Source organism: Molothrus aeneus, chromosome 3 (assembly GCF_037042795.1).
Source record: "Molothrus aeneus isolate 106 chromosome 3, BPBGC_Maene_1.0, whole genome shotgun sequence".
Lineage (NCBI taxonomy): Eukaryota > Metazoa > Chordata > Aves > Passeriformes > Icteridae > Molothrus > Molothrus aeneus.
This window is the reverse complement of record NC_089648.1, coordinates 45555813-45575135: the sequence shown is the minus strand read 5'-3', so window position 1 is coordinate 45575135 and position 19323 is coordinate 45555813. Positions and strand designations below refer to the sequence as shown.

Below are 19323 nucleotides of genomic sequence, written 5' to 3'. Positions count from 1 at the left end.
GTATTTATTTCACAACCCTTACCAAGTTATTAATAGTAGAGATGTATTGTAGGTGAATGTGACTGAGTTTTGCCCCCACTGCCTTGGGGCTGCACACAGAGCACAGACCTAATCTCAAGCTGAAAAAAGCTGCGAGTCTGACCATGTCAGGTTCTTGCCTCCATGTTCATGTGGCTTCTTGGCTGCTCATTACTGCAGAGCACAGGCAGGGCCTGCTTGTGTTTGTGTGGAGAATTTTGCCTAGGAACATTCTCTTTCTTCAGTGGCTTATATATAAAATACACATATCATTTCTCCATAAAAGGTTGCTCTGAGGAAAAAGGAAGTGCATGTTCTGAGGTGATCAGACTTGGTCACTGCTGCCAAGATTGCCCCCCAGCCAGGTTTTTTTGAGAGGTTGTGAAGCTCAAAAGGGCACTTGCCCTTCTCAGATTATCAATCATCTCTGTCAAGAAGTTATTATCAGTGCCCTCCAAAAACCTCCTGGGAACATCCAAGATGTCCAGCTCCTCTGGCTTGTTTCTCTTGCTGCTTGTGTTGGTGTGCAGGCACTTCAAAGAGGCACCCTGTGTTGACTTCCTAGGAAAGGCAAGATGGTTTTCCCCACAATACTCTCCTATAGGCACATCCTTACTTAGTGGACATGCTTGAAGTGGGCTCATTTTAGTCCTGTGCTGCTGATTAGGAAGACTCTTGTGTCTAATAAACTCCAGACAGCTTTTGTTAATCTGTCTGCTCCACCACTTCCTCACTTGATGGTTGATGGTCCTTTTGCATCCCTTGTTGGTCTTAGTTTATAACAAAGATGCTTTTGCCCCATTTAGTCAGAAATAACTTGAAATAATTATACTGCTGTGTCTGGGAAAAATATGGATTTGAAACCAAAATGTACTATTGTAGAATTTTTTCAACATTAGTGATATAAAATTGAATTACTGGATAAAGAGTTAAATAATATATTTAAAAAATAGTGTTACTTAAAATAGCTTTTGTAGATCAATGGTTTGGTTCTCAAACACTTTGATGGGATGGGGAAAGGATGAACATATGATAAAGTTCTGAGATATAAATAGTGAAAACATGTTTTTGTGTCTGTGCGCTACATAGCATGCACAGCTATGTAGGTTCTCTTAAAAAAGTGTTTCTATTTTTTTTCACTGATTCATTTCGTTATTACTTGATTTCATCATAAAACCACTACCTCATTTTCTTCTTTCTTTTGTGTCTGAACTGTTTTCAGTTGTATGCACAAAAGACATGATATATGTAACACTCCTCTGTCGTGCATCATCCTAACCAAGCCATTAAATGGTTACTAAAGCTCTCAAAATTAGTCACACGCTGCCAAACTTTTTGCAGTGAAATTTTGAAGATACCAAAGATGAGAAAATGTGACCTGAATTGGAATAATGTGTTTAAAATAGTATAGTGCTGTGCATTTTTAATAACTGCAACTGAAGTTCTTGCAACAGCACTGAAAGCTGTGCTTTGCTCCCAGTATAGGTAATATAAAGATCATTTAAATTTTAAGAACACCCATGTGCTGCAGAAGCTGGAGCAACCATCTATTTTATTTGTCTAAATTGAAGTTGTGTCTCACAACTCATTTGTGTACTCATTTCTTTCTTTGCCTTAAACCTTTTACCTAATATAATTTAATTTTTTAGTTTGTGTGTCACGCGAAATATTCTCTCATACTCATTTTGTTTTGCCTTTCATCGATCAGTAGAATCACAAAAGGCTACTGAAAGGGCCCTTTAGGATCATCTAGTAAATCTCCCCTGCCACGGGCATGGATATCTTTCACTAGATCAAAAACCTGTGTATTTCTTTCATATCTGTTCTCTACCTATTTGGTAATCTTGATTCTTCCTTTTTCAGTGCAGATGTTTAACCCCTTCCTTCATGGACCACATTCCATAACTTCATTTGTTCTTTTCCACACTTCCCTTTTTCATCACTACATCTTATCTAGATATAAATATTAATTATTTCTGTTTAGTCAGAAGATGGAATGATACTGTTGTTTTTACTTCTGAAAGTTAAATTTTAAAACTCTAGAGAAGTTAAATGTTTTAAATGCTGCTAAGTTTGTAATCAATGTAACAAAACTACCGTGAATGTTTTAATTATATGAGCCTTGCTGTGATGTCTGAAGTTCTAAATAAACTTCATGGTAATCACTTATTAATTATATTAATCTGATTTTTTTTTTTCTGGAGTCATTTGACAGCATCTGAGATGACATTAGGTGAGCATTAGTGAGGCTAAGAGCTAATTATTGTTTTATGTATGTGCTTGGCAAGGATGCAAGAGAAAAGGCAGCAAAAGCAGTTTGGTATTGAAAGCAGCCCTGGGGGCACTGCAGTGTCCCAGTTGCCTCCCTGTGAACTGCAGAGGGACTGGGGTGGAGCCATCCTGGTGCTGTGCCCCCACTCAGGCTTCGGGGCAGGGCCAGAGAGAGCTCAGCCCTGTACTTCATATGGATTGCAAAATGGATTTTGATAGATTTCAACAGTGTGGCTTACTGCTTCACCAGTGTGAAGAAAACTTATTTTGGATATGAGCGAGATGTTCTGGTGCAGTAATTTTGTAGGACTATTGGTTTGCCAGCAACAATTTTCAGTATTTATAAACTATCGGAATTACCACATTTTTCTATATTTTGGCACCTGATTTATCTTTTAATTTGTATGTCTTTAAGGGCTATCAAGGACATGCACTGTGCTGCTTTTGAGTTTTTGGTAAAATATTACAGTTTTATGATCTGGTTTGGAATAGATAGTCCTTGGAATCACTTGGATCCTAAAATAAAGTCTAGATTCCTAATTTTGCTATGCATACTGTGGAACAAATTCTGATTCACACTTTCCAGTTGCTTGTTACAATTCCTTTAGATGCTTTAGAGCACGCAGTGGGGATGGTCTCACAGCATAATGAGCCTAACTGACATAATAAAAAAGGAAAAAAGGCAAACCATAATTGCCCCCTTTTTTGGGTCAAATTGATCTCACAATTATTCCTAATGAACTTTCTGTGTCTGGGAATGTCTTGCATGTATTTTATTTGGAAAGTACAGTTAAATGTGCGCGTGATTACTGTGTGGATTCATAAATATAACAAAAATTTTAGAATTTTAAGTCTATGGTTTAATAAGAAATCTAAAACCAATACAATATTCCAAGATCTCCAAGAAAGCCATTTTGCATCAAATTTTTAAAGACATGCCCACAGTTACTATGGTACGGAGAATGGACTACTGCTTAGGAATTAATGTATTAGACTTCAAAGATCCTATCTAATTATCTTTAAGTAGGATTATGTAGGAAAAAATAAATTCCTAGAATTTAGAAACAAATAAATAGAAAAAAAATAAAAAAGAAAAAAAATAAGGGTGTGTAGGATGACCATTAACTAAAATGCAAATCTACACAGTTTCAGAGGAGATGAAAAGATAATGAACGTGGATCTTTCCTTTGCCCTCCTTGTGATTCCCTCCTTTCTTTCTGCTTTCTCTAACACATAAAAGCCTTTTAAAATTATTTCAGTGTACAAGTTATTCCTTATGTTTCTCTTGCAACATCATGTACTGCAACAGGATGTGATAAGGTAATGATGGAACAAAGAGGTGTACAGTAAACAAATCTGTTTCTAAACATTCTCCTTCAGAATAATGAATTTGTCAGCTAAGTTTAACATATTAAATGCATTCAAGACATCAACATCTAAGAGGTTAAGTTACTTGTAAGGGGGGACCATACAGAAATACAGTTTTGTGGTTTTGCATATGGAACGCAACATCTTTAATTTCTAGAACCTTTTAGATTTATATATATATAAATTTAGCTTTTGATAGAAAAGAAGGACATATGCTGTGACTGTCATGAAGTACTTAATATTTAGAAGCCCAATATCTACTGATGCTAATATTTATTCCCAAAATATCAAAGGAAATGCCTTCACTGACTACAGTAGACTTTGATTCATGTCTCTGAGAACACATAGGGTGGGAAAAAAATGTCAGGACTCTGCAGCTTTCTGGAACAGAAAGAAACGCCAGGCTATTTTAAAATCTGTATGCTTTAATTTTACTGATAATTACAATGCTCCAGCACAGCAAAAACTTTAGAAAGTTTATTATTTAATGCTTGTTTCCCTAGTTGTTTTTCACATTTCTCAGCCACTGGAGGTTACAGTGACTTGCCAAAGGTCAGGTGGTAGCAAAATGGAGAAGAAAACCAATGATTCTCAAGTCCTCATTCAGTGATTTATGTGCTAAGTGTAACTTGTCCTGTTTTTTCCAAATGCCAGAGGAATCTTATCTGTGTGTGGATATTTTACTTTTCTCTGACCTTATTTGAAGCCATTTAAAAGAACAGAATTAGGGACAGAATGAACAGATGTTGTACACAACATCTACAGCCTCTTAATTTTTCCAGGTAATGACTAGGTGTCTAATGTATTACCTCTTTTCAGCCAAAATAGGAATCTCTGGTTTCTGCTTGGAAGATGTAGGTGCTTGCAGACTACCTCTATGTATTATATGTTAATTTATTACTGTGGAGATCACTTTCAGTGTAATCACTCTGTATAGGAAAATATGGGGGTTTATTTAGTAAAAGTCTTATTTCTTCCAGCAATTTTTCATATCTATTTGCAGTATGAGACAGGTCATTCTAAATGTTTCCTAACACAGATACAGGATTAACTGAAGTTGTGCTTCAGTTGTTAAACCTGATTACTTTCCATCCTTTAAACTAGTAAAACAGATAAACTCATGATGGAAAAAATTTCTTTCAAAAGACTTGTGATTTCTTAAGTGAGAAATGGCTTTATTGCAATCAAGCTTTTCTGTTCTGAAAGTAACTTTTTATGAAAATTGTTCCCATTCATGCTAATAGTTAGATCCAACTGAATCTTATACAGAGATTCTGACTTTTCCAAGTATTCAAATTAACCAACTACATATCAGTTGAGAGATTTGAGGTTGAGTTGAGAATGTGTTGTCCACCCCTACAGAAAGGCTGACAGAAAGGTGGCTAATGGCATTCAAAATTCCAGGGAGCATTATGTCATATATACTGCTCACTGCACCAAGTAACTCGAATGAGTTTGTCCTTCTGCCAAAATAAAATTTGACCAAAAAATAGCATTCCATGATTCTTTCCTGCAGTGTTTTGCCTAATTTTTTTTCCTGGAGTAAAAAATAATTCCACAAATTAATTTGTGGGCTTAAATTCTGATTTCTTTTGGTTTTATGTTTTTTATTTTTAATTCACTCAAATACATTTTCATTTTTTGGTTCTTAAGCTACAGTGTGTCTGATTTTAATATTGTTCTATTCTCATTGCATACATATAGTAGTAACTGAATACCAAAACTTGTTTATAACAAAAGAATATCTCCTTTCCCAGTTGTGTATCAGATAGAATAAAGAAATGGTTTTATAGCCATTATTCACAATTCTCAGAGCTCACATATTTCAAATCTGTAAATGACTTCTACTCTACTTTCTTTTGTGGTGCAAATGTGGTTTCACAATAAAGACATAGAATGTTTCTAATCAAAAGGAAAATGACTGCAAAGGAAAATAAAATGTAGATACTGTAAATGTCAAACTATGATTAAATTGGACAAGTACAGAACATCCAGACCTGATTTGCTTTTAAATGTCTAAATAATGAGAATTCAAAAGCTCTAGTGTTTTGATGCTAAGATAGCCTTTTCTGCTTTCTTTATTCCAAAGTATGATTGGTTTTTCTGGGAAAATATAACATGAATTCATAAGAAAAACTCATGTTTTTAAAACAGAGAAAAATTAAATAAAACAAGAGCACATAGTCATTTTAAATTTCCTTAATTCCTTCAGTCCAAATCCAGTGGAATGCTAGGGCTGATTCAATTGCTGCATACAACTGAAAGGAAGTATCATAAAATGTTCTGCTTTTCCTAATTATGCTGCAACCAGTCAAAATATAAATTGGGAAATGCCACATTGGAATGGGATCCTATTTCAAAAAGCACTGGAATATACACACTGTGTCATCCACTGTCTTTTGATATGTCAGCTCACTGGTTTTTAATGACTTAGGTCTTTAGTTGCTTCCATTTTCTTAGAAAATTTCATCCTTAATGTTTATGAACAGTTTAAGTGCTTTGATAAATAAGCCTTTACTGAGATTGCTCCCAAATCATTACATGGCAGAGGATCCCTGTGAAAATACAGCAATTTAGAGTGGGATTGAGAACAAACTATGTCCTTTTTCAGTGGTGGAGAAAGAAATCAGGTAAATTTAATTACAACCATAGGAGCCAAGAGGTCTTGGCTTGTGTGTTTGTAAGGTGACTGTGTAAAATGGAGACAAGTGTGGACTGGCATTACTGCTCTTTAGCAGTGCTTTCTTTTAAGAAAACTCCTGTGAAAGCTTACTTTGATCAAAGAGTATGGCCAACTTAGCTTTCATTTGTAAATAAGGAACTTTCATTTCTGTTTTGCCCATTCATTGTGTAGAATCAAAAACCCATATGCAAATTCTTACTGACTCTCATCTTCCAAATGACTCCTAAAAGAAAGAATGGGCTACATTCTGTTAATCAAGTTTTTTTTCTATGACTTCAGTAATTTTTAGAGGAATGTCAGGATTTTGTGAATGCCTATTTTGTGAATAGAAACATTTCCTCTGTTTTAGGAAAATAAGATTTTAAATTAGTCTTAGAGTCTGACTGATACAGTTAGAATCCTATACAGGAGTAACTCTGGAGATGCTGAGAAATTATAAGTAAAATAGTGGCAGTTTTGGAATTCTTTGTGAAATGTCATTCCTTATTTAAATTAAGTTTTATAATTTTATTTCATACAAATACATTTTGTTTATGTGTTTTTCCACAATCAAAATACATTTAAAAACTGTAAAAACCAATTCAGAAAAACCTGTCTATTTCCACATAAATTCACCTGTCTCTGTCTCTCTGCGAGCCTCTCAGGAACCCTGGGCCAGTCCCGAGTCGGCAGACACTGGGGGCAGCCCCGACACGGCCGACAGCGGGGAGACACTGTCTGTGTGTGCCCCGAGGGTGCTGAGGGCACCTGGGCTGACAGCAGGGAGACACTCTCTGTGTGTGCCCCGAGGGTGCTGAGGGCACCTGGGCTGGGGGGAGACACTCTCTGTGTGTGCCCCGAGGGTGCTGAGGGCACCTGGGCTGACAGCAGGGAGACACTCTCTGTGTGTGCCCCGAGGGTGCTGAGGGCACCTGGGCTGGCAGGGAGACACTCTCTGTGTGTGCCCCGAGGGTGCTGAGGGCACCTGGGCTGACAGTGGGGAGACACTCTCTGTGTGTGCCCCGAGGGTGCTGAGGGCACCTGGGCTGACAGCGGGGAGACACTCTCTGTGTGTGCCCCGAGGGTGCTGAGGGCACCTGGGCTGGGCACCTGTGCAGCACAAGAGACACCAGAGACATCGGTAGAAGAGAAAGGGCCGACTCTTAGCAGGGGTTAATCCAAGGTTTTTTTAGGATCCCAAAGGAGCTCCTGCAGCTCAGGGGGCCTCCTGCCGAGAGCCCTGGGAGATGTGCCAAGGTCACATTTAAAGGGAGGTGAAAACTAAACATTTTACGTAATGAGACTACATATATAGTACCATTCTACATATGGTAGGTAACATTTTACCAACCAATAAGTGACCCTAAGGGGTGGATGCTGGGGGATAGACATTTAGGACAGCGTATGGGGCAAGGCTTGGGGGGCTGAGCCCTGGCCTCTGGCTAATCACTCGACAACCTGGACCAAAACTTCTGGATGGGGGGGATGGGATGCTGAGTGATTGACAGAGAGCCAGGGTGGGGGTTTGGGGATGATCTCATCCTGGGAGAGGGATAACACAGGTAAAGGGAGCGGAGTACAGTCTGGGATAAACCATTTGGGAAAAATATGGGAATACAAAACAAAACTACTTCAAAGTATTACGCAGTATAAAAATGCACTACAACATTCACCCCAATGTTTTTCTTTTTAAATGCATGCAGAATTAATTTTTATTACTAGTTTCTGAATATGAAGACCTATGACCTATATTTCTTAAATTCTAATGTTCTGATGGATGAAAATCTTGACTAATTTGTGTAGTCAATAGGAGATAAAAAATTTGCTTGGCATGTAGAAATGCATGATTTTTGTCACTGAAGGGCAGACTAATATTTGTATGCATTTCTTGTCTTACATAAGCCTATAGTTTGCACTACAGCTCCTGAATTGCTAGTAGCAAGAACTAAATAAAATAATTTTGCTTTTTAGCATGAAAATTAGTAATGGAGTGTGTGTGATCTTCTCAAGAAGAATAAAAGGTTATTAGGCCTGGAGCTTCTGCTGGCTCGAAGGGGAGATAATGATAAGACTTTTAATAAGGAGGGAAAATGTACTGGTGTTATTGGGGTGCTGGTAGCTAAATTTTTATGGAAAAAAGGTGTAAATGTTCTGGTTCATTTATTTCAGTACTCATCTTGATGTTTAAAAAAAACCACAATCATGGTACATTCCCAATTTTTCTGTGGACTTTATCCATTATTATCTGTATTGTTCACTTGGCAGATCAGTAGTTCAGTATTTCATTTGTTTTCATTTCTTTTACATTCTTCTTTAAGTGAAAATGGGTGAATTCAACATGCTTAAAAACTGACATAACCAGAACATCCACAACTGTCTATCTATTCAGATTAGGTAAGAATATAATATTTGTTTTCAAGTAAGTTGTGTAACAGAGGGTGAACAGACTACTGTGAAACCCTTCCATCTGTCATATAATGCTACAATACTGTATTACATCAGCAGCCCGTTTTTTTAATGCCAAATAGAAAGCTTTCCATACTGTAATACAGTTAAGAACTCTTTTTTTACAACAACATGATTTAATAGTCACTTGTAAAAATTTATTTTGATGGTACCAGTTTTACTTCTGTATTTAATGGAGTTTAATGACTCAGAGCAATTTCAAGGACCAAGAGACTAGAAATGAAGTTTTTATACAGTATTTCTCTTCTCTAGGTGCTGAAATATTAACAGATCAGCTTGCCTCCTTCAATCTTCCCCCGCCACAGAGCAGAGAGCAATGTAGAAATCACCAAAATACTTATCATTTATCCTAAAATGTTATTTCTGTCAATGTAATTTGAAACATTTCTTGTAATTAAATTTTTGCTTATCAGTATTGGAAAGATAATGATATTGTACTTTTTAAGAAAAGTTTCATCCTTGGTCAACAGTGGCTGCTTCTAAAATTATCTGTGGCTGTGATGTGGCTTTGTAATGTTTGGGATCATCTGACAAGTGAGGAAAAGACATTCCAACAAGAGAAATTTAGATTTAAAACCATTAGTAACAGATGACATAAGAAAGATGTACCAATTTAGAAAAAAAAAATCTTTTTTTTCAGACTTCAGAATTAAATGAAAATATTTTGGAGTAACTGCAAGTGTCCTCCAGAGGAACATCACTTTTTTTTTGTTAGGTGGATGAATATATCATAACTCTGTTATAGCTAATATTTTTGTGACTGTTTTTTGTGAAGGCAAAATGTGCCATTGGCTAGAATTCACTTTTGTATCTGAGTTGCATATGTATAAGCTAACTTGTTTCATTATTTTCCATCTCCTACAAAAATGTCTGCATCTGTTTTCTTCTTTTAAATCCCAGCCTGTGTACTGTCCAGAATCTGTGCTTTGACTTTTTTTTTTCTTGTTGAATTTTGAAATTTTACTTTTCTTCTTTTTTGGAAAAAAAAATTGAACATTTTGACCACTTTTGTAATATTGTGTTGGAAGGTCCATTTGGGGTCTCAGAGATCAGGTTTCCATTGAAATTCTCTGTTTCTGAAATGTACAAGGGACTTCACTTTGTGAAGTGGCAGGACCATCATAGTACAAATGATCAGTGCAACCCAGGAAACAGCTTGGCTTTGAAAGACTGTATATTTAAAAATTTTTATTTTGCTTAAGAAATATTATTCTTATCTCTGGTAGCACAGTCTAGAAGCTCAAATCTTGGCCTGACAGACTAATAAACATTTTTTATAGGTCTAGCGGCTTTAAAAAAATATATTTTATTCTGAATGAAGTATTTTTGCAGAAGTGTCTCTGTTAATAAAAACAGTCCTTCACCAAGACCTTCTTCATCAAGCCGTGTTTTCTTCTGAGGCATCCATAGTGATGCTTCTCTTTCCTCTGTCATTCCAACCAAAATTTCATACGTGTGATGGAAATAATTATTTTACTGAAAGCAGAAATGCAATTTCTAAAATTGTCATTGACTTAGGTGGTTTTGAAATTTCACCATCTGGATGTGTTTTTTAGCTCCTTTGGGTAAGCTCTCTCTGGTTTTGTTGTGAAACAATAACATTCAAGGTTTGAGAAATGTGTTTTTTTAATTAATTCTCATTAATAGTTTCTGAGTTCCAAAAAACCAGGTAAATAAAATGAAATGCTTTTCTTTATCTATCTGGAATTTAAGCATGAGAACCATTTAGTTAAAGTAGTAGTTTTTCCATTAGTTCATAGCTTTTATATTTTCTGTATCTGATTCTGACCTTGACTAAATATAGGAAATGCTTCTTGGCTAGGAAAGGCCAGAGTAAAAATAAATTACAAAGTATTAGTATGAAAAATTTTAAAATCATATCTGAACTTTGCAAGTGGTTAATTAAAAAAAAATAGCCTTTTTTCTTGCTTAAGATATCTTTTCGTTGTTTGAAATTGCATTTTCATGAGGGCTAGGGAGCTGGAATTGCCAGCTGCCTGATTTTTCATAGACTTATATGAAGTCTTCTATGAAGACTTCTATGAAGCATTTTCTATAACCTTTTCTTGATTTCAAAGCTGAATCAGTGTGATATATTCCTCCAAAGTTATAGATCTTTCTGCAATGCAGTTGAGTTGTTTTTAGCAACTACATTAGTCTGCTCTTCGCAGTCCAGCTATATAGCATTGATATACATTCAGTAAACTGGGTGTATGTGTTATATATCCAGATGTAGGATTCTTAGGTGAGATAAAAATTTAATTGAAAACAGTGAGAGTAATATAGCCCTTGCAGTGTTATGGGTTTGTTAGCAGTGTTCTGACATGCTGAGTTCTCAAAAAATTTACAGTGATGCAAGCAAACTTGCAGTATTTTTCTGAATTAGAATGAGGATTTTTTTTTTTTTTTGGGGAGTGGAATGTAGTATTAAGTGTTTTCAGATCAACTTGTCCAAAGAAGTAACAGTGGGAAATAACTGTAGAATGATGGAGGAAATAGAAGGTTACTGGGAGATTTTCAGTTTACCCAGTGTATGAAGCTGAGAAAGAGTGGTGCATCAAACCATGAACTCAAGACTAGCAGTCCTTAGGAGAAAAGATAGTTACTGATTGGCATAAATTACTACCTACAGAATGTACTGTGTGGTATTGTCAAGATTTTCCATTCAATCTTATACGCTTTCTGGTGACAAGGATTACCCTTTATTCAATCTTTGCCTGGGGATCACTGACAGCTTTAGCTTTCAAACAGGCCACATGGTTACAGGTTAGTGACAGGAGCTCAAAGTATGCTTTCAAGTTGTCCTTCTTTCAAAAAGCATTATAATAGGTATTTGAAAAGCCCAAGAACTCCTTGTATGGTTTGTATTAAACTACAAGAACCTTTTAAATGAAATGCTGGTTTTGATGAGTCAGCATTTGGGTTACACGAATAAGACAAGATCATGCTTAAAATTATCATTCAAACCCACAGTTTTAAATCAGTGAAGTGTGCAGAGCCTATCTTATTGATACAAGTTCAGTGATGAACATACAGAGTTGATAGTAAGGAGAAGCCCAGTGGGACTGTTCATTTAATTAGGCCTCAAAAATAATTGCACAAAACTGGCATCAGTTTTCAAATAAATTCAAAATAGCCTTAATTATTCTTAATAAATGATAAAGGTTTGCCCTGCACTCATTAATGTAAGCACAGGCTCATATACATAGTATCACTCTTGTTTTACAACCAGTCTGAAATATTACCTGTATGTTGAATCTGAAACAGTATGGATAATTAGGGAAAATAAATTTGAATCTTAATTACAAATTCACATTGACAACTACAAATGAAGCCCTAAGATAATGATTCAACACAGATATTTGTGTTGAATCTTTGCTACTTGTGAAGCCAGAGCATCTTCTCCTCTCGACAGATAATTCTGTTTAGGGACAGAGTATGAATTATTTGCTCACACCAGTGTCTTCATATACAGAAGGAAAGGAACATGAGGCAGAACTGCCACTGTACATCATAGGTACATGTAGAAAATTAGGCTCTTCAAACCATCTCCAATGCATCTATTTAATATGATTGGAACCTTTTGTGTTGGTTTGTCACTTGATTTTATGAATGTCAAATAATTATTTCAGCAAATAGAGGCTCTGAAGAAAATGAGACCAGTCATTCTTGTATTCTTTTAATTAAGTTATTCTATAATTTAATGTTCATCAGAGAGTACCTAGGGCTGTTTCCTGTGTTGGTGGACCAGAGATGCAACATTGCTGTCTTAGAAAACTCGTGACTGACTGCTTTTATATCAGCAAGCTCAGAGAGTTTGTGCAGGACTGTCATTAGCAGTTTAGTTAGTCTTGCATATTTCAAGCCATCTTTCAGCCCTGTATCATAGTCAAGAATCTAAATGTACTTTTCTGAACTTCTGAATATTTTAAACTCAGTTTTCATACCAAGTAGGAATAAAGAGTTGAAATAATCCAATTCTGCATTAAATGGAAAATGCTAAAAGCTTTGACATGAAGATATTAAACCATCTTGTTTCTACACATTTGATTTAGAAAAAAAGTTGTCAGCATTCTTAAACTGAACTTGTTTATCTTACTTTGGTGACTTTGCTTCATACACTGGATAAACTGAAAGTCTCCCATTAACCTTCTATTTCCACCTCCAAGGTTATTTCTTACTGATTTGATCTGGCAATCAGTTTGCCTGTACCTGTGCTTTTCAGTGAAGCAGTCAGAAGAAAAGCAGCCCTTACTTTGTAAAGAACATTGTATCTGTCTCCTACCCTGCAAGTTTTGTTCAGCCCATGTTGCTTGGTGTACATCTCTGCACAGGGGACAGACTGAGGAAAATTTCCTGCAACCTTCTGGCCAACTGCACTAGTGACCTTGGACTCTGTGAAATGTTAACGTAGAGAGGGGAGAAAATGTCTAAGGAAGCATGTTGCATACTATAAGAAATATACTGTAACTCTTTGTCCTTTTTAACAAGTTTGGATAAGGTTTTTAGCTAGTTCCACTGGGCTATTCCAACCCTGCATTTCTGTAAAAGGAGAAAAAAGATTTTAGCAAAATGAAGAAAGCTGTGGGTGGACCCCAGTGCACTCAACCTAAGAGCAATCCCAGTTCTGATGTATGATAACTGAGTACAAAATTATGCTTATTTCATTTTGGTATTTCTGAGTATAGTCTTGTCATGGTTTGACACTGGCACAATGCCAGTGCCCCCATGAAGATACCCTCTCCCTGGTAGCTGCTGTGAGATGTGACCAGGAATAAGCAAAGCAGGCTCCTACTTAGGAAAGAAAAGAAAACAGAACTTTATTAACTACTCTACAACTACAAATAAAAAGGAACACACACATACAGGGAAAATGAAAACCTCACAAATGCATTTCCTCCTCCCCCCACCAAATTTCCAACACAATACATCTATTCCTCAAATCACCAACTCTCGGTCCAGCAGCACCTTTTAGACAATCAATCCTCAGTTCATCAAGAGGAGAGGAGTCTTTCTTGTACCATGGGCTTCCCCTGGAAACACAGTCAAAGCCTTGTGTATTTCCGTGTCACTCGTGGCACCGCCCGGAGTACATCTGCCGTCGTGACCTCTTCCTTTCATGTCCAGTGCTCTCACCACTGAACACGGACCAGAACTGCTTCTAGGGTTGTCTTTTTTAAGGATGCTCTGTCCCGATCCAAAAAAGGCACAGTCTCTCCTTTGGGACACCTGTCCCCCCCATATTTTTTCACTCCCTGGGGCCGAGGGGCATCAACACTGAACCCTCTTGGTTCTGAGGCATTGCCTCCCCCTAGATGCAGTCTCTGTGTCACAAGGAACATGGTTCTGTCCATGGCTGTACAAAAAGAGTCAGCAAAAGCCACTCCATCATCTCTTCCCGCTAGGATTCTTCTCTACTCTCCTACTATCTATCGCTCGCCCAGACCTCTCTCACACTTGCACATTTCCTTCCTCATCTTCCACTCTATCTTCTAGGAGAGGTCAATGATCTGTAAAGTTCTCATTCTCTGAAAAGGGGTTAAAAGCTCCTACAAGTGGCCGGCTGAACCCCCCCTTCTTCTCCGTCCCAGCCGTGCTGCCGGCACAGGCCCATGTTTATCCAGGTTCAAGGTTACAGTCTCAGGCAGCGGCTCTCTCTCGCGCTCTCTCGCTCTCTCTGTGTCTCTCGGGGGGGGGGGGGGGGTCTGCCCGATGGCTCCCGGTCTCTCTCTCTCTATCTCTCTCTCTCTCTCTCTCTCTCTCTCTCTCTTCCACCCTTCCACCCCCGGGCTCAGGCCTACCTCTCCCGGCCACATGGCTTTTCCCCTCCCCCTGCCCAGCCAGCAGCTGGGCCGGGGCAGAGACCCGAACTCTTTCCCACCGGAAACCCAAGAGAGCTTCCCAGGGTAGAGCCCTGCTTTAACCCCGTGTTCTCAGAGGCGTGTCCATGTCCTAATGGCCAGGTTAAATGCCAATATTAAAGCCTGAATATCCATTGGCCCAAAACACAGCATCCCAAAAAACACGTTTCCTGTCAAACCACCACAAGTCTTAATTCCTTGGCATGGAATTTATTTATTTTTAAGAGACAGAAATCAAATTAACACATTTGTGTACGTGTAAGTTGGCCAAGTCTTCAAGTTTTTATCATGTATCTCTTGAACTAGCTTATTTCCAGATAAATTACTTTTTCTAGTATTCTTTTGTCTAGTGATCATCTCTATTTGGAGTAGATTTAGACTCAATTTTAGTGGAAGAAAAAAAGCTCTTTTCCTGCACTAACAAGTGTTTTATTTTTTCACTTTTGTTGTATTTCAATTAATGAAAAAAAGAAAACCCAAACCAAAACCAGTTCTTAAGATGCGGTGATGCTGAATTATGGTTCAAGTTGATAATTTTTGCAAGATGTGCAGATGAGCAGCAATGAAATTATTATTTAGATTTGAAAGTTTAAAGATCAGGGTTTCCCCCCCACAAACCACATGGCACAGTGGCACTGAGGAACCACAAAAATTCTGCTCTTAGGAGCAATATTCCTTTCACCTAGCTGTAAGTAGCTAAAAGATACTGCCCCTGATGTTGTCAAGACCTCCACTGGTCCTGGGGTAAGTTGGGCATGCCTAGCTCCCAGTGTGTTCAGAGCAAACTCAGTTGTCATTGTTCAATAGCTCCTGTATCCTGTAGCCCTTCTATTACAGGATATTGTTATCTGCCTTCTTTTTGCTTTAGAGAAGATGCATTGTCACTGTTGTCATAGAGTCAGGCTTTGAAATAGATTTCACAGAGTCTTTACGTGTCAAGATGAAGGCTGCAAATTATCTTCACAAGGAGACAAGTGGAGTTTTAAATATTAATATTGGAAGTTTGTTCTGAGTTGCCTACGCATCAGAAGTTTAGTGAGTTTTTGTTAGGGTTGGAATTATCTCACTGGTAAAAATATGGCACATATTTTGAAGAAGACATTTATTTAGAAAGCTTTCTGTAGGATCTGTGCTTTACTGAAATGTCTTTCTAGCTATACTTTCCCAGTTAATGATGTATAATGATGACTGAAAAACTAAAATATATGCTTATACGGCTTCCTGTTCTCGAGCATATTGACCTTCATTTGCAGGGTGATTGAGGCAAATTATTTGTGGGTTCATTTGAGTTACTTGAGAATGTTTAGCATTAAAAAGGATCCCACTACAAGATGAGGGCCAGACAGATTTAGCCAGGTAAGAGCTTGTGAATAGAAAAAAGTCTAATTTTGAGGTGAAATGAAGAAGTTTCTATTTAATTTTTGACCATTGGGTCAGGTGACTCAGAAACAAACAGTGATACACCAGGAAGGAAAATTATTATATCAGGCAGCAGGATGTGTTTCCCAGATTAGGCTTCTTGAACAAAATTAGATTAAGATTTTCTTTCATCATTATAATTAAAATATTCTGCCCTTTTCATTGTCTTAGGTCATTGTTGATGAATGACAGAGGAGTGCCTTAACTGCTGCTTCCCAAATATAATTAAGTTTGATGGTTTTCAGTGGAAGAGGTTATATATTTGCTGAATTTAAAGCAGCTGTAACAGAAACAGCAACTGCATATTTTGAAAGTTAAACTGTGCTCCTGCATATATTAGATTGGATAGGTTTGAATCTTTAAATTAGACTTTTTTTTGTTTTTTTAAATTTCCCTTCATTTTCTAGAGCTCTTATGTTTAAGATTTAAGATAACCACAAACCACAAGTAACTTCTTAGATTTCCATGCAAGAGGTCAACTGTGTCTAATTAGTGGACTGCTGTTGTGTGTGTGTTCAGAACATTCCTGCTCACTTAGGATGTAATCTTTGCTCACTGAGTTATCCAGGCAGTTCCCAATAATGCTGGCTGCAGAGTGAGCTGCCTTTTGCACAGACAGAATTGATGCCCAACACAGAACATTAATATGAGCTTGATATAAAGGGTATAAAAGTGTAACTTTTCAGTGCAGACACCTTAGAGTTCACTTTGCTAATCAAAACCAGAGGACTCTCCCAGAGCTTCAGTCTCTCTCAGAGTTAGATTTTATGCTATTTAGATTCAATCCTGTCCATGAAGAAAGTTTAGGAAAGCATATGTAAAAGTTAACAGTTACTTCCATGTACTCTCAAACAAGTTAACATACTTCCATGTACTCAAACTCTACTGACAGCACTGAGCATTTAACATTTGCACTCATGTGTTCTTGAGCAAGCAGTAACAGCATCTCTCCACCTGTAATGCTATGTTTGAGAAGTATGGCCTGTGTTTGTAGCAATCCTTATTATATTGCAAATTTACCTTTAGCATTCATCCCTATGTACAAATTATTTTCTGTACTTTGTCCGAGTGTAATGTACATTATTCACTCCGTGGTTCTAGCAACATTCTCACAAGCTTACTCTGCATGTGTGGAATTTATCACCAAATATGATCAGCAAAAATATTTACTTGAATTTCAGTGAATTCCTATTCACTTAAGGGCAAAATAAGACAGTTTACCAACAGAATTTGGAAGGAGTTGATACAAACCTTCAGTTACTATGTGGATAAAAAATGTAGGGACAGATGCCATTTCACAGACAACGACTGACAAGCATAGATATGCTTGACAATTTTCTATTAATAGCCTTTTCTATTTAATTAATTAAATACCATGTCAGATTAATTAAATACCATGTCAGATGAATATGGGTTCTTCTGTTACATTTTGTGCATTGCTTAATTCTGAACAATAGACTCAGTTTTCACACCTTGCTAATAATACCTACTCTTTGTGTTTGCTTTTTTGACACTGGATTTGTATCCCTTAGGTTGTTAATATGTGATCTATTAAAATATGGAACATGGGAACCTCTAGACACTCTATGTATAAGTAGCTTTTTCATGAGCAGTCAAGCTAAATGATTTTGTTTTCTTTTCTTTTCTTTTTTTTTTTTTTTTTCTTTTGGTATGGATATTTGTTCTTTTTCCCATGTACACCCCTGGTGACCCCAAATGCTGTTCCCTTTCCTGGATCTACATAACTCCCTTATTGGTCCAATTAAAGCACAGCTGTGCCCAATGCTGGTTTGCTATTAGCTAATGTGGGACATTAGCAAATTAAGACTTTAGAGGAAAAAGGGGCATGACAGAATTTTTTTCTGTTATTCTGTTTCCACAGTACAGCCCAGCCACAAATTTTAATGAAGTTTTTGGGAATCTATTAGGGGTATAGAAGTGATATACAAAAATTTTTTAAACTTTGAATAATAAGAGTATAAATGACCCTGTCACTCAGAGTTGTTCATATGGAGCATTTTGGTTATTTAAGAAAAAAGTAAGAATAGTTGTGATTGATTTCATCATCATTTCATTGAACATTTTGAGAAGTTTGATATTTAAAGAAAGAAAGAAAGGTAGAAATTATCAAATTTGTAAACTTCAATTATGAAATGGGAAAAAACTGGCCTTGTAAGCCAGTGGCTCTACTTAAATATTCTCCTTTTTCCAGTGAAAGAGTTTTCTGTTCGTAGTTCATAGGAAAGTAAACCTTTGAGCTGGGCACAATTTATAAAATGTATGGTCCAAATTAGCCTAAAAAGTGAACTGGAAAACTGAGCCAATGTAAAAATAAATACATTAAAAAAATCAGAAAATTGATTTTAAATATTTTTTTTTACCTACTCCATTATTACCTATAAAGAAATCCTAGGTTTTTGGCTCTGCTGTGTCCAGGAATTGCATCATGCTGTATTTTTTCCCCCTTCTCAAAACAAAAGAAGGAATTTTAGCTTTGAACTTAAAAGCTCTTCTTTGTCTTGCAAATTCTATTTGAGAACTCTATCTGTCCCCTAAAAGCCTGTATGTGTCTATTTTGCTTTTATATGTGGTACAATACCATTAAAACAATCAAAACATGAAGTTTAATATCCAACAATGGTTTTTGACAAGTTTTTTTAGGTACTTTAACTAAATCTAACTTTAACTAAGTTGTTCTGCATTGCTGTTTATTTCTCAAGAGTCCTTGAATACATATATTTTCTACTGTTTGTCATGAATAAATTACTTGCAGTTTTAGCCTGTTCAATAAAATTATAGAATATAAATTAAAGAAATAGAAAGAGACGACATGTCATTCTGAGAGACTGATCTAGGATTTCTTGGAGATTTACTTTAGGAAATAATTATGTATTTATTTTTTCTTTCTATTTTTAAATTTGTTTTTTATTTCTCTTTTCAGATGGAAGATGTCATAGCCCGCATGCAAGATGAGAAAAATGGGATTCCTATTCGGACAGTGAAAAGTTTTCTTTCCAAGATTCCCAGTGTCTTTTCTGGTAAGAGTCAAAGTGAATTTCATACTACTTTAAAGTTTTATGTAAGGGGATGCTCCAGTGGAAAACACTTTTAAATAAGTACTGTCAAGAATTCAGTCATCTGATCTGGAGGTAACATTATTTATCCTTTGAATAGTTTAATTATACAAGTCTGTGATGTTTCTCTCAGATTGGAGTGGATTTACACAGAGATGTTTTTGTCCTGAAAATTAGGTGAAGG

General features: G+C 36.7%; 1 protein-coding gene across 11 annotated transcripts in view; it reads left to right on the top strand.

Moving 5' to 3' along the window:
* Positions 1-19323, top strand: part of RGS7 (regulator of G protein signaling 7) — a 258271-nt gene that overhangs the window by 110388 nt on the left and 128560 nt on the right. For all 11 annotated transcript variants that reach the window (XM_066546813.1, XM_066546804.1, XM_066546803.1 and 8 more), the window contains one exon: positions 19007-19103. In XM_066546813.1, the coding sequence (XP_066402910.1) occupies positions 19007-19103 (97 nt within the window). The remainder of the gene's footprint in view (positions 1-19006; positions 19104-19323) is intronic.